Source organism: Chiloscyllium punctatum, chromosome 19 (genome assembly GCF_047496795.1).
Source record: "Chiloscyllium punctatum isolate Juve2018m chromosome 19, sChiPun1.3, whole genome shotgun sequence".
In the NCBI taxonomy this organism is placed as follows: domain Eukaryota; kingdom Metazoa; phylum Chordata; class Chondrichthyes; order Orectolobiformes; family Hemiscylliidae; genus Chiloscyllium; species Chiloscyllium punctatum.
The window spans coordinates 46,987,302-47,002,891 of NC_092757.1; the positions used below are offsets into that span (position 1 = coordinate 46,987,302).

General features: G+C 40.5%; 1 protein-coding gene across 1 annotated transcript in view; it reads right to left on the reverse strand.

Annotated features, from left to right (window-relative positions):
* ankfy1 (ankyrin repeat and FYVE domain containing 1) overlaps window positions 1-15,590 on the reverse strand; it is a 75,079-nt gene that overhangs the window by 38,219 nt on the left and 21,270 nt on the right. Inside the window, exons 5-7 of the mRNA XM_072589326.1 lie at window positions 12,177-12,300; window positions 8,850-8,999; window positions 7,893-8,058 (exon numbers count right to left, since the gene is read on the reverse strand). Coding sequence (XP_072445427.1) covers window positions 7,893-8,058; window positions 8,850-8,999; window positions 12,177-12,300 — 440 coding nt within the window. The remainder of the gene's footprint in view (window positions 1-7,892; window positions 8,059-8,849; window positions 9,000-12,176; window positions 12,301-15,590) is intronic.

The following is a 15,590-nucleotide window of genomic DNA, read 5'->3' on the forward strand; positions in this document are numbered from 1 at the left end:
GATATTTACATTCATTCTTCAGGTATGTGGGCCTCTCTTACTTGGTTCTACTCTTGGCTGGAGCATCCTCAGTGTGGTTTTCTCTTCCTCCCCTTCCACTTAACCTCATGAGTCCCTGACAAGAACCACTTTGTCCTTAGTGACATCAGCCACCAACACAAGGGTTGAGGGGTGAGATGGCCTACTCCTGTTCTTAGACAACACGGATAGATCACTTAACTCTTCTGTTGCTTGTGTACTAATTGCCCAGTAATAAGATGAGCCACAATTCCTGCCTACATTGACATAGTACCTTTAAAATAAAGAAAGCCATCCAAAATGTTAGGAGCACTAAAGCTAAAATATGATATCAAATCTTCTACCCAATTACTTCATAGTAAAGGTACAATATTAATATGTAGCTAAGATCATAACACACCTGTGCATTCAAATTTGAGGGAGAGAAGAGTGGATCCAAGACTGCTGTTTTAAACTTTAGAAAAAAATGACAGCCTGAAAGACAAGCGTGAAAATGGACTGGAACATTCAATTGCAGGATAGGCCAGTAAAGATAGTGGCACATATTTATGTATTTATTTCAGAAAACTCAGAAGTGGTACACTGCATTGAAAATGAAAGACTCCAAGGAAAGCATGCACCACCCATAGCTAAAAAAGGAAACAAAAAAAAAGGTACAAATATAATTGAGAGAAAAAGCAAATAATTCCAAAGTCGAGTGGCACACCAGTAGATTTGACAATATGTAGTACAGCAAAAGAGATGACTAAAAGGTGAACGAAAGTTAGAGAAATTAAAGTCATCGGGAAATCTAACAGGAAGCATAAAAATGTTCCTAATGGTATTTTAAGGAAAGGGGAGCGAGAGCAAGCACGAAAATAAGGAATAGAGTGAGCATCGGTCTTCTGAGTAATTAATAGAAGAAAAGGAGGAAATCACAGATGAACTGAGCAGATATTTTGCATCTGTTTTCTTTGCAGAAAAGATGAATAACATTCCAGAAATAATTCGAATCAGGATGGAGGAAAAAAAATTTGAACTGGAAACTGACAAGTCCCTAGATGGGATACTAGTGGAACTTCAAGCTGAAATAAATTTTAAAAAGTGGCTGCTGAAACAGTGTTTGTTCTAAATTTGCCAAAATTCCCTAAATTCTGGAAAAAGTCCATTTGATTTGAAAATGGTAAAGGGGACTTTCTTATTCAAGGAAGAGGGACAGAAAGCAGAAACTATAGACTTAGGAAGTCTTAATACAAATCAGGCATAGTCAACATGGTTTAGAGGAAAAAAAAAACCATGTCTGATAACTTATTTGGGTTTTTATTTATTTGTAGTAGCAGCAAGCACGGTGGATATAGGGAACTCTGACTGATTTAAATAAGATTTTGAGAGCCATCTGACAAGGCTCCACATCAAAAGGCTACTACACAAAAGCTCATGGTGTTGACAGTAAAACAGAACAAACAAAAAGATTAGTTAAAAAGAAAAACGTTTGGCACAAATAGGCCATTTTCAGTTGGCAAAATTTGATGTGTGGAGTGCTACAGATTAGTGCTGGGGCCTCAACATATTTATATTAACAAACTTGGAAAAGTTGGTTGAGGGCACAAAGGTCAGTAGGAAAGTAAGATGTGAAAAGGGGTTTGCAAAGGAATTATGAGTTAGTCAGGAGAAAAAAAAAAGCAAAACTTGGCCGTTTTGGCAGGAAGAATAGAAACAATGTTATTTAAATAGAGACATTGCAGAACTCTGCAGTACAAAAGGCACCTGGATGCCCTGGGACAGAATCTCAAAAGTTTGTATGCAAATACAGCTAGTGATTGAAGCAGCTGGGTTATCAATTATTGCAAGGGGAATGGGATATAAAAAGTAGGGATGTTTGCCACAGTTGTACAAGACCATATATGCAGTACTGTTTACACTTCTGGTCTTATCTCAGGGAATAAATGTATCAGGGGTTCAGTGAAGGTTCGTTTGATTGATATTTGGAATGGGGGGGGGAGAAAGGGGAGAAACTGGAGAGAAAAAAAAAATTAGACAGGCCTGGATCCATTGAAGCTTAGAACAAAAGATGATTTTGCCTAGGCGCAAGAGGTCAAATGGCCTACTCCGGCACCTACTTCGAATGTCTCCTTTTAAAATAAAGGCCTCTATATAAAAAAAAAGTTGCTACCCATAGCAACCCCCTCTCAACACATCCTAAAGCACAAAATCTCCATTGCTCAGACTCTGACCACCTCCATCCCTCAACCAGCACACTCTGCCCTGGCCAATTAACCAACAGCTTAAATACTTTGTAACTGTGTATCCCACAGTAATCAAACTCCAATATAACATTCACTCCTTTAAAGAAACTTTGTTTGGTAACTTCTCTGACCAAACTAGTGTTGCTCTCTCAAGGTATTCTCTTTTGCTTTCCTTCTGTGCATTTGCAGTAGAAAGGTCATCATGCCAGCCTCTTTGTGGATTGCCCCAGTCAAACACTTCAGGTTCAGTGTTACAAGCCATGGCAAAGGATTGAACCAGTGAAGTCTAAGTTGGTGTCAGAGCCAGAATTGGAGAGAAAACAGGTGCTGGAAAGGTTCAACCTTGGGAGGAAAAAAGGACTGCTGTATCCTTCAGATACAAAGAGGAAACCACTTCAATTGTTCTTTGACCTCATCACATGACTCATCAAAACTGAATGTGGGAAGTTCATACTGGTACAACTGGACTGGAAAGATTTGTCATAATTATGCCTCACTTGTGTCAGAAAAAAAGAGAAAGAGAAACAGAAACAGAGGCTGGTGGGGGGAGAAGACATAAGGGCAGTGGAGCGAGGAAAAAAAAAGTGAGGGGAGTGAGAAAAAGGGATAAAAAAAGATAAAGAAAAAGACAAGTCCACAGCTATATTGTCAAATTAAAGCCTTCTTAGTCATAGCAACCAGACCTCCATTTCAGTTTATAGCCCCCCAAAAAAGAAAACTGTGCAATCTCTTACATCATGAACTACTAAGACCGAGGAAAGCACAAAACTGCGAGGCAGGAGGAATCAGTAGATGACTTGCCGTTAGATCACTACCACCCAAATGAAAGTCAAGTTCAAAAGACCAATGTGCACCTGGATGAATATAGCTTTAAGGGACATGGTGGCGTAGTGGAAATATTATGGATGAATAATCCAGCAGCCCAAGCTAACGCTCTGGGGACTTTGGTTCAAATCTCACTATAGGAGCTGATTAATAAACAGAATTCAATAATTCTGGAATATAAAGTTAGTCTTATCAATGGCAATCCGAGAATGGTCATAAATATCCATCGGTTTCATTCTGAGTCATAGAGCCATTCAGCACGGAAACAGACCCTTGGGTCCAACTTGTCCATGCCAACCAAACATCCCAACCACCAGCACCCGGCCCATACCCCTCCAAAACCATGTACCCATTCATGTGCCTTTCAAATGTTGTATTTGTACTAGCCTGCATTTCCTCTGGCAGCTCATCCCATACACTCACCACCATCTCCCTGTAGTTGCCTCTTCGATCTCTTTTATATATCTTTCCCCGCTCGCCCAAAACTGACGCCCTCTAGTTCTGGACTCTCTTCCTCCTTCTCCTTCTCCTTTCCTCCCCTCCCCCCCCACCCCCCCGCCCCCAAGAGAAAGAAAAAAAAACTGTCTATTTATCCTATCCATGCCCCTAATGATTTTATAAACTTCTATAAAAAAAGTCACCCTTCAGCCTCAGACACTTCAGGGAAAACAGCCCTAGTCTATTCAACCTCTCCGTCACTCAAATCCTCCAACTCTGGCAACATCCTTGTAAATCTTTTCTGAACCCTTTCAAGCTTCACAACATCTTTCCTTCAGGAAGGAGACCAGAATTACAGGCAATATTCTAACAGAGACCTAACCAATGTCCTGTACAGCTGCAACATGACCTCCCAACTCCTGTACTCAATACTGACCAATAAAAGGAAAGCATACTAAATGTCGCCTTCACGATCCTATCTACCTGCGACTCCACTTGCACGGAGCCATGAACCTATACTCCAAGGTCTCTTTGTTCAGCAACACTCCAGAGGACCTTATCATTACAGTGTATAAGTCATGCTGAGATTTGCTTTCCCAAAATGCAGCACCTCTCATTTATCTAAATTAAACTCCTTCTGCCACTCTTCAGCCCATTGGCCCAGATTACAACAGGATCTGATGTAACCTTCTCCATTGTCCACTACATCTCCAATGTTTGTGTCATCTGCAAACTTACTAACTATACCTCTTATGCTTGCATCCAAATCATTTATATGAATGAAGAAAAGTAGAAGACCCAGCACAGATCCTTGTGGCACTCTACTGGTCACAGGCCTTCAGACTGAAAAAGAACCCTCCACCACCACCCTGTCTCCTACCTTTGAGCCAGTTCTGTATCCAAAATGGAGCATTTAGATTAGATTAGACTACTTACAGTGTGGAAACAGGCCCTTCGGCCCAACAAGTCCACACCACCCCACCGAAGCGCAACCCCCATAACCCTATATTTACCCCTTACCTAACACTGCGGGCAATTTTAGCATGGCCAATTCACCTGACCTGCACATCTTTAGACTGTGGGAGGAAACCGGAGCACCCGGAGGAAACCCACGCAGACACGGTGAGGACGTGCAAACTCCACACAGTCAGTCGCCTGAGGCGGGAATTGAACCCGGGTCTCTGGCGCTGTGAGGGAGCAGTGCTAACCACTGTGCCACCGTGTTCTCCCTGTATTCTGTGAGATCTAACCTTGCTCACCAGTCTCCCATGAGGAACCATGTCGAATGCCTTACTGAAGTCCATATAAATCACATCTACACTCTACCCTCAAATCTTCTTTGTTACTTCTTCAAAAAACTCAGTCAAGTTTGAGACATGATTTCCCACGCAGAAAGCCATGTTGACTATCCCTAATCAGTCCTTGCCTTTCCAAATACATGTACATCCTGTCCCTCAGGATTCTCTCCAACAACTTGCCCACCACTGACATCAGACTCACTGGGTCTATAGTTCCTTGGTTTGTCCTTACACCCTTCTTAAATAGTGGCATCACATTAGCCAACCTCCAGTCTTCTGGCACCTCACCTGTGACTATTGATGATACAAATATCTCCGCAAGAGGCCCAATCACTTCTTTAGCTTCCTACAGAGTTCTAGGGTACATCTGATCAGGTCCTGGGGATTTATCCACTTATATGTGTTTTAAGACATCCAGTACTTCCTCCTCCGTAATATGGACATTTTTAAGATGCCCTCTATTTCTCTACATTCTTATATCTTTTATGTCCTTGCCACAGTAAATAATGATGCAAAATACTCGTTTAGTATCTGCCCCATCTCCTGCAGCTCCAAAGGCTGCCTTGCTGATGTTTGAGGTGCCCTATTGTCTCTCTAGTTACTCTTTTGCCCTTAATGTATTTAAAAGCCCTTTGGATTCTCCTTAACTCTATTTGCCAAAGCTATCTCATGTCCCCTTTTTGCCTACCTAACTCACGTCCTTTAGGAAAAGGATTCTGCATTCTGTGCCGCCTCAAGCTTATACCAGGCTCCAAATGCATAAAAACGTTGTTTACAATTAACTGCCTGCACTAATTAAGACAAAAATCACAAATGCTGACCCTGACGACAAAAGGTGGTGTAGGCAACATGGTGGCTCAGTGGTTAGTACTGCTGCCTCAGTGCCAGGGACCCGGGTTTGAATCCGGCCTCGGGTGACTGTGTGGAGATTGCGCATTCTCCCTGTCAGGCTGGGTTTCCTCCCAAAGTCCAAACGATGTGCAGGACAGATGGACTAGCCATGCTAAGTTGTCTATAATGTCAAGGAATGTGCAAGGTAGATGGATTAGCCATGGGAAATACAGGGTTGCAGGCTAAGTGGGTCTGGGTGGGATGCTCTTCAGGTGGTCAGTGTGGACTTTACAGGCCAAATAGAATCTGTGTTTAGAAGCAGGCTATACATAGCCATTCCATGGAAAGTTTTCTTCTTACAAGAAGGCACCAACAGCACTCAAGCAGCTTAAAACCATCCAGGACAAGAGAGCCCATTAGACTGGCACTCTAACAGCAATGCACAGTGGCACTGTGTGTAGAATCTACACAATGCAACTGTCTCCACAACCAGATTCAGCAGGAGTTTACAGAATTCTCACTTAGCTATTCATACTCAAAACCAGACTCAGACAAAACAACACAAAACAAAACTGACAACACCTTTCAAACCAGAACTCTTACAACCTAGAAAGGACAGGACAGATGTTTGGGACACCATCACCTAGGAGTTTGCCCCAAACTCCCTCACTATCACTGTTCTTCAATGCAGCATTTCCTCAGGACTACCTACATTGGAGACTTCGCATGGAATCGAAAAACATGGTGCACCTTCATAAATTATATTCACTGGCATAAAAGACCATCAGCATTAAGTAACTAGCATCTGGGAGGGAAGAGAAGGCAAAGAAAAAGTGCAAAGAATCTTTCACTGCAATCTGTTTAAAAAAAAAAGCCAGAAGTTTCAGGCTTAACATCAAGCCTAACTGAAGGTAAAAGTTGCAATGCAATTTCAACAGCAGGTTTCCACAGTATCTTTCAAAAGATCAGATTTCCAACATTACCCAAAGCCATTTCAGCTTGTCTCCCACAACCAGGTTCAGGAGAAGGAGTTTACAGAATTCTCACTTAGCTATTCATACTCAAAACCAAACTCTGACATAAAACAAAACTCAGCAAAAGTAAAACATAACAAGATCAGAGTTCAGAGAAATCTTTATGGTGTAATTTTAATACTTCTGCCAAACTTGAAGAACACAAAATTAAAAGAACTCAATATCTTAAAGACTTTATAAAAACCGATGCACACAAATTAAGCAATTGAACAATGTATCAAGATCTTAGGGCTGCTCATACCCAGTTTCCACAATCTACTAGTTTTGTAACTATCAATTCCTTCACGTTGTATTACCAAAACAATTGTTAGAAAAAAAAATAATCAGATTTCTACCTCCTCTTCTGAACAGAGAAGTGAATTAAATATGGTAAATACTGGATTATGGGAAAGGGTATGGGCTGGATCCCAGTGGGATGCTGTTTGGAGGGTTGGAGCAACTTCGATGAGCTAAATGGCGTCTTTCCACACCCAGCCCCTGGGAGGTGGGGTGAGGAGTATCTAGACTCTAGAAAGAAAAACCAATGAGGGACAACAAATCAGCTGCCCTTAAGAGGGAGTATTTGTATGTGGAGTCTTTATCCCACAATAGGGTGAAATTTTAAGGAGTATGAGCTTTTGGATATCAAACATTCATGAAACTGGGGACCCCTGCACAACTTTTAGCTCAGGAACCCTTTGACAGTATTGATCACCTACTGCTAATTGCCCTGCTGCTGGTGGTAATGACAAGCTACCTTCTTGAACCACTGCAACCATGTCTAGTTTGAGAGAGAACTTGCAAGGTGGTAGTAAATTTTGAATATGGTGGATAGGGTGTTAATCAAACAGGCTACTTTGCCTGAAGAGTATAAATTCTCCATACTTGCTCCAAACCAGACAGATCTCTAATTTTACCCGGCTCTGATAAAGTCAGCCATTCGTCTGAAATGTTAACCATGCATTTTCCTCCAGAGATGTCGCTTAAGCTCTTGAGTATTCCCAAGATTTTCAGTTTGAGATTTCAAACCTTCCCAAAAATTTGCTTCTTTAACTTGCATCATACAGACTTTAGTAAATAGGTATTTCCCAGAAAAGTGTAATATTTTTACATTAAACAAAATAATTCAATACTGACAAGCCACTGTTACATTTTAGAGTCTGCACCGAAGACACAAGTGCACGATTTTGCAAGCTATTCTAGCTACCAATATATTGACCTTAACAGCCTTGCCACCACTTTACCTCTTTGGATAGCTTTGTGAAGTAAACTCCAGCCATTCTTATCAACCATGTCAACATCTGCCTTGTTATTAACCAACGTGGTTGCAATACTTTCCAGCTGTCGTGACAGTGCCAGATCCAAAGCCAGGTCTCCATGATCATCAAGTTCATTCAGTTTACCAGGCAACTGTAAAATGTAGTAATAAACAAATAGCAAGAGCAAAGAAAAAATGATTAAATGTTAGAAGACAGGAAAGAAAAATAGACGCTATATCATTGCACTAAATCTAACCATCTAGAAAATTAGAGCTGGTGATATTACTGCAAACTTATTTCACTCAGTAAATCCTTTTGACAGAAATGTTGGTCTGTCTTGAGAAGAGTTTCAGTTAAAGATAGTTAACAAACATACAGGATCCAATGATATAGGTGAACGTGCTCAAACTATAGTTCTGAGTTTGTGAACCCCCTGATGATTGGGCCCAGCAGGTAGCTCCAGTCTATCTGCTGTTCCTGTCCAGTTTGTCTTAGTAATAAAAAGTTTAGAGTTTTAGACAGGGCAGAGAAGAAATCAAGATTATTGAAAAGAAAATTAATGTACATATGCGCAAAATAACAGATATATGTACATGTATACAGATTTAAAACTTCAGATCTTGGACTGAAGTTCCAGAGGCTACAATAAACCAATGAAGGTAAAGAAAACCTAATCCCTAGTTAAAATGTTTTCAAGTCAGTTTTTGTTTCAATGCTTTCCATTTGTTGTGGGGATTTTAAAATCTCAGTTTTCCTGAAATCGCAAGTTTCTTGTGAAAAGCTATAACTCAAATGTTGTACTTTGAGCCCAGGGTATACTGGAGGAATGAGGCACAAGGTTCTCCCAAGTTACATGTAAACATTTGAAAGGAATTACACAGTGGGGAACCCTGAAGTCAGGCCTTCTGTGCATTGCTTCAGTTAAATGGATGACACACCTACCTGAGAGTCCATCGCAATGAGGTAGAGAAATACAACATCTTCTCTTTCCACTTTGATAGCTTTATGCAAAGGGTATTCAGTCTTTGATTTAATCATTTTATACAGCAAAGGAGCAGTCATGCTACTGAAATCATCTTTCCTCAGATCATCCTGGATAAACAGCATCAGTGTTTAAGTGAAGTGAGTAGATAATCATTCCAAAAAAAGGGATCATTTTCATTGTATATCAGCTGATACACTACTTGCATATATAGAAAAAGTAAGCAGCTTTTACATTTCTATAGCACTCTATAGCTTAAAAAGCTTATAGATAATTTACATTTCTACAGTCCTCATTGCATTAGATATTTTAACATTTTACAAGGTTAATAAATGAAGAACTATATAGTAGAAAGTCAAAGAGACACGTTGTAATGGAGACATTCAAGCATAAATGGGATGGTTGGTGTGAAAGCATTTGTTTCTATTCCAAAAGACAACTTTTTATACTCTTCTGTAGCAATGCATTCGAACAAAGGTGCATGTATTTTGAATATAATTTGTAGGTCCAAATGCAAATTGATTACATTTTTGACAGCCTCCAATCTCCAAGTGGCAGAATTTCAATTTCCATCTTCAGTAGCAATCAAGATACCAAGCATTGCAAAACAATTGAAGGAAGTTTCTTCTGAAGGTCTCTAATGTTTCTTTGAAAAACTATTTCTTTCATGCCTTTCACAACCACAGGATGCCTAAAAAAAAAAGCGTTTTACGTGCAATTAAAGCTTTTTTGAATTGAACTGTTGGAGGAATGCCTTAATTACAAGTGTAAAGCTGTAACCTACTGGCGCAACAACAGTGTAGTTGTGGTAATAGATCAGCAGTCAAGAGGTTTGCAAAATTCAATCAAGAGCATACATTTAAATCCCATCACAGCTGCAGAAGGATTTAAATACAATTTATTACGGTTAATCTATAATAAAAAGTTAGTATCCGTAAAAGTAACTTTTTTTTAAAAAGTGAGTGGTATGACCTGAAAGGTGAGGGTAAACAGTGAATAAATTGGATGGGCACTGAACAGAAACAAACTTACTGAGCTCCAAGGATAGATACTGGGATGGTGGGGGAATGGGATTGCTTCGAGGACAGATACCGACTCGATAGATCAAATGGCTATCGTGAGTTTAACTTAGTCACAGAATGACTGACGATTGTCCCTGTCTCTTATGGTGTCATTGCTGTTGGTGACAGATATCTGATGAATGCCTGCACAGACAGCATGTTGACAGCCCAAGATATGAGAAATAATGTACTTGAAAATTCATTGACTGGATACAGGCATCCCTGTCAAGATCAGAATTTAAAATTGCTGATCTCCAACCGTCCTCAAAGGATGGCGAGGAGCCACGTTACTCAAGGCAAAGTAGTTTGCACAGGCCACTTTAGACACAAGGCAATCATACTGCGGTATCTGGAATCTCATATTTGCACCAGACTAAAAAAGGTGACAGGTTCCCTTCCCAAAAGGATGTTAGTGAACCAGATAGATACTTAAATAGCAGTTCAGTAGTTTCATCACCACCAATATGGATACTAACTTTTATTATAGATTAACCGTAATAAATTGTATTTAAATCCTTCTGCAGCCATGGTGGGATTTAAAATGTATGCTTTTGATTGAATTCTCCAGACCTCTTGACTGCTGATCTATTACCACAACTACACTGTTATTGTTGCGCCAGTAGGTTACAGCTTTACACTTGTAAATAAGGCATTCTTCCAACAGTTCAATTCAAAAAGGCTTTAATTGCTTGTAAAACACTTTTAGGCATCCTGTGATGGTGAAAGGCATAAAAGAAATGCATTTTTTCAAAGAAACATTATAAAATTGGAGACCTTCAGAAGAAACTTCCTTAAAATAAATTTTGCAATGCTTGGTATCTTGATTGCTACTAAAGATGAAAATTGAAATTCTGCCACTTGGAGATTGGAGACTGTAAAAAAAACCCTATGACATGTAATCAATTTGCATTTGGACCTGCAAATTAATGTTCAAAATACATGCATCTCTGTTACAGCACAATGCCATTAGGCATTGCTATAGAAGAGTACAAAAATGTATTTTTGGAATAGAAGCAAATAGCTAACAGAACAAGTTTTTTCTTCAGCTCAAACCAGAGGGACACATTTCACAGGTTTAAGCAATCAATCCTCATGAAAATAAAACCCTTTTGATGCTGGCTGAGGGAGAAATATTGAGTGAGTATCTTGAAAAAGAAACCAAAAGCTCTTTAACATTTGACTGAATAGCCAGAGAGGATCTCTGTTCTATGTTCCATCCAAAAAGACCTTTTCTTGAAGGGGTATGGAAACTAAAATTGTATCCACCCTTGCAGCAGACCAAACTAAGAATGCTTTGGAAAGATATGATCCAGTTACTGATCGCTTTAACCAGCACAGACTGTGCACGATGACATGTCTAACATTCATACCATTTTTAAATGTGCACCTTGGATTCTGTAGTTGGTTAATTCTGGGAGAAAAATGAATTATCCTTCCAATACCAACTAGCAAGGGTAAAAACAGTCTAGATGAGCATTTTATACCTATCACAATTTAAATACAAACTTTACTTCAAGAGTGAGTATTGGATGAATTTGAGTCAGCAAATCTAGTGATATCACTACTGAGGAAAGGCAAATTTCACTCTAAGATTCAGCTACAGCACTGAAAACTAGTTACACTGCAGGGGTTTCTTCTAACTAGATCAGCTCCGTTGCAGCACAACGCCTTTCTCAAAACAGATCATCTTTACCACAGGGTTTTCCCCAGTCAATTACACCAAATTGCAGGAAATCCCTGTGCCACACTGACCACTTGATACTACAGGGTTGTGCAAACAAGGAACTTGTTCCTTCAATCTGTGCTGGAGTCAAACCCTGGGTGGAATAATTTTGGTGCCATAAATGACCCCATCTGATTTCAGGTTTTTTTGGGGGGAGGGGAGGGAGGTGAGAAACCGTTCAAAATGAACATCCTTCCTTCCTTGGTTGTACCTCGTGCAGATCCCTACAGCTTGATCAGGTAAAGCAGTAACAATACCAGTGAACAGCTGATCTGTCAGCTCAAATTTGGAAAATGACAAACATTTCTAAGTCACCTGGAATGTTTGCTGTAAACATGATTTGTCAAATACCTGCGGCAAGTTTTGAAAATAATGATGTAGAGCTGTGGTATGAAATATAGCTTAGGTTCTCGGAGTTAACATTGATGTACATGCAACTCTGAAGTTCTTAGAATATTTCACTACAAAAGCTGCTATTATAATCACAAGTAATTGTAACTCACCCAATGGCTGGCTATAATCTCAGAACAATAGTTCAACAATGTAACAGCACTTAGCTCCTCTGCAGTCTGATAGAATCGAATACAGTTCCTAACGTTAACCAATGACATTACTCCTTTTTCACATCTGTCAATGGGAAACACAAACAATCAATACACATCATACACATACATAATACATAGCAAAAATCTTTCAACATGCTGCATTATCACCAGCAATAGGATGCTAGCATTCTCATGGTCAACCCCCTGGTTACAGGGATTTGTGTACACAACTAGATAGGAGTAAGTTATCAAAAGTGCCCTAGTCCCCCAAATAGCAACATCTTAGCCCAGCTAAAACATTTTACATTTGAACAAAATAAAGTCACTGTCAGAGAATATATGCAATTCCTAACACAATTAAGGTTCCCAAAAGGATAATTTTTTGTTGTTGTTGAAAGACTAGATGAGAGTAGAAAATGAAATCAAAGCATTATACAGGAACTCAAGGTATTTTTGCCCAAAAGGAACTGTATGTAGACTCATAAGGTCAGCACATGCAGAGTCAGAGGACAAGTAATAATACAATTAAAGTCAATTAATTACAAACCTAAACTGTTGGGATTAAAACAGTAACTACTCAGGATGAGCAACAGGAAGGATTTTATTCATTTTGTCAGGTGAGAGCATCACTGGCTGGCCAGCATTTATCCATCTCTTATTACATGGGTTGGTGCTGAGCTGCCTTCTTGAACTGCTGCAGAATACCTGCTGCTGTACGTAGATCCACAACGCCTTTAGGAAGGGAATTCCAGGATTTTGATTCCGTGACAGTGAAGAAATGGCAACAGTGTTTCCAAGTCAAGATAGCGAGTTATTTGGAGGGGAACCTTAAGGTGGTCGTGTTCCCCTGGATCAGCTGCCCTGATCCTTCTAGACTGAAGTTGGCACAAGCCTGGAATATACTGTCCGAGGAGCCCCAGTGAATTTCTGCAGTACATCAAGTAGATAGTACACTGCTGCTGAGCGCTGGTGGAAAGAGTAGATGTAGTGCCAATCAAGTGGGCTTTGTCCTGGATGGTGTCAAGCTTCAAGTGTTGTTCGAGATGCACCCATCCACGCAAGTGGGGATTATTTCATCACACTCCTGAACTGTGCTTTGCTAATGATGCAAATCTTTGGAGAAAGCGGGAGGAGAATTACTCATTATGTATTCATAGCCTTGGACCTGCTCTTGTCGCCTCTGTTTATGTGGAGAGTCCAGTAACTTTCTGGTCAATGGTAACCCAAGATGCTGATATGGGGGATTCAGTGATGGAATCATCATTGACTGTCTTAGGGCAGTGGTTAGATTGTTTCTTATTGGTGATGGTCATAGTGTGGCATGTGTGAGACAGGAGTATAACTTGTCATTTGTCAGTCCAAGCTTGGATACGGTCTAGATCTTGCTGCATTTGAACATGGTCTGCTTCAGAATCTGATTCAGCGTGAATGGTGCTGAATGTTGTGCAATTGGTGAACATCCCACTTTTGACTTAGGATAGAGAGAAGATCATCAATGAGGCAGCTGAAGATGGCTGGGCTTCAAACTCTACCCTGAGGAACTCCTGCAGAGGTTTCCTGGAGCTGACATGACTCACCTCCAGCAACCACAACCATCTTCTTAAATGTATAACGCCAACCAGCAGAGAGATTGCCCCTTGATACTATGGAAAATAAAGAGTGTGAAAACATGGGAAGGGTTAAAGCATGAAGACCACTAGCAATCTGTGGAATGCAGGATGGGATAAGTATAGTGGAATAACCTTGCTCTTAAACCAATTAGCAGAGTAAGGCTGAAAGATCACTATGGCAAGAGTGATCTTGTGGGCGGCACGGTGCGGCACTGCTGCCTCACAGTGCCAGAGACCCGGGTTCAATTCCTGCCTGAGGCGACTGACTGTATAGAGTTTGCACATTCTCCCCATGTCTGCGTGGGTTTCCTCAGGGTGCTCCGGTTTCCTCCCACAGTCCAAAGATGTGGGAGTCAGGTGAATTGGCCATGCTAAATTGCCTGTAGTGTTAGGTAAGGGGTAGATGTAGGGGTATGGGTGGGTTGCACTTCGGCAGGTCGGTGTGGACTTGTTGGGCCGAAGGGCCTGTTTTCACATTAAGTAACTTAATCAAGAGGAGGTAGCAGGGAAACTACCTCTAATAAATTGTTAAGTGTCATTATGACAAGATTGGGACCATAAATATTTGGGACATGACATTAAAATATCTAATTAATAGTTAGTAGAGTCAGCTTGAGACAGGAGACTATTGTAATAGATGGAATAGCTAAATACCTATCATGACAGGTTAGTCTGGAATGGAGGATCACTGGAGCAGAGGCGATAATATTTTCCTAATGTCACAATTAGATATTTATTAAGTAGGGTCTGGAATGAAAGACCATCGCTGCAAGAGCTAGATCTAAATATCTAATTATGACATTGGGATAACATTAAGTAGAATGCACAACTAAAGAGATAATGGGAACTAACACTGATTTATTGTGTAGCTAGAGTGAGGTATTTTGATCAATATACTTGGACATGCTGATAAGCTAACAGAAACATGTTAAAAAAAATTTAAAAGCCATGGACCCGGAGGTTCGTGGGCACTCAAGGATCTGCTTTCTCCGGTGTCACTGTTTTTTGTTTGCAAATAAAAGACCTACTGCTTGAAGAACTCTCTGCGTCTCCTGGCGATTCTCTATGACAATACCCACCGATTCCAGTTTTGCTAGGACTCCTTGATGCCAAACAGTCAAATGCAGGCTTGACGTCCAGGGCTGTCAGTCTAACCTCTCGGATTCAACTTTTGTCCATGTTTAAACCAAGGCTGTTACAAGGTCAGGACCCAAACTGAGCATCATTGAGCAGGTGCTGCTTGCATCACTTGATGATACCATCCATCACTTTACTAAATTGGCTGGTTTGAATTTGTCTTTTTAAACATAAGGTCACAGCTGGGCAATGTTTCACATTGTCAGGTAGATGCCAATGTTCAGTGTACTGGAACAATTTGACTAGGGGGGAGCAGCAAGTTCTGGAGTACAAGACTTTAATATTGTTGTTAGAGTTTGTAGCCTTTACATTATAGTGTTTCCAACCATTTCTTGATATCACCTGAAATGAACTGAATTGGCTGAAGGCTGATATCTAATGCTGAGGAACACAGACAAAGCCTTATCTTTTGCAGCGATGTCCAAGCTCTCCAACATCAGGGATGGGGATAATTGTGGAGCCTCCTCCAATGAGTTGTTTAATTGTTCACCATTCACAAACAGTATGGCAGGACTGCACAACTTAGATCCATTGGTCGTGGCACCACTTAGCTCTATCACTTGCAGCTTATGCTGTTTGCATGCCAATCTTGTTTGGCAGCATACATTACAGTCTGGAAGCAGTC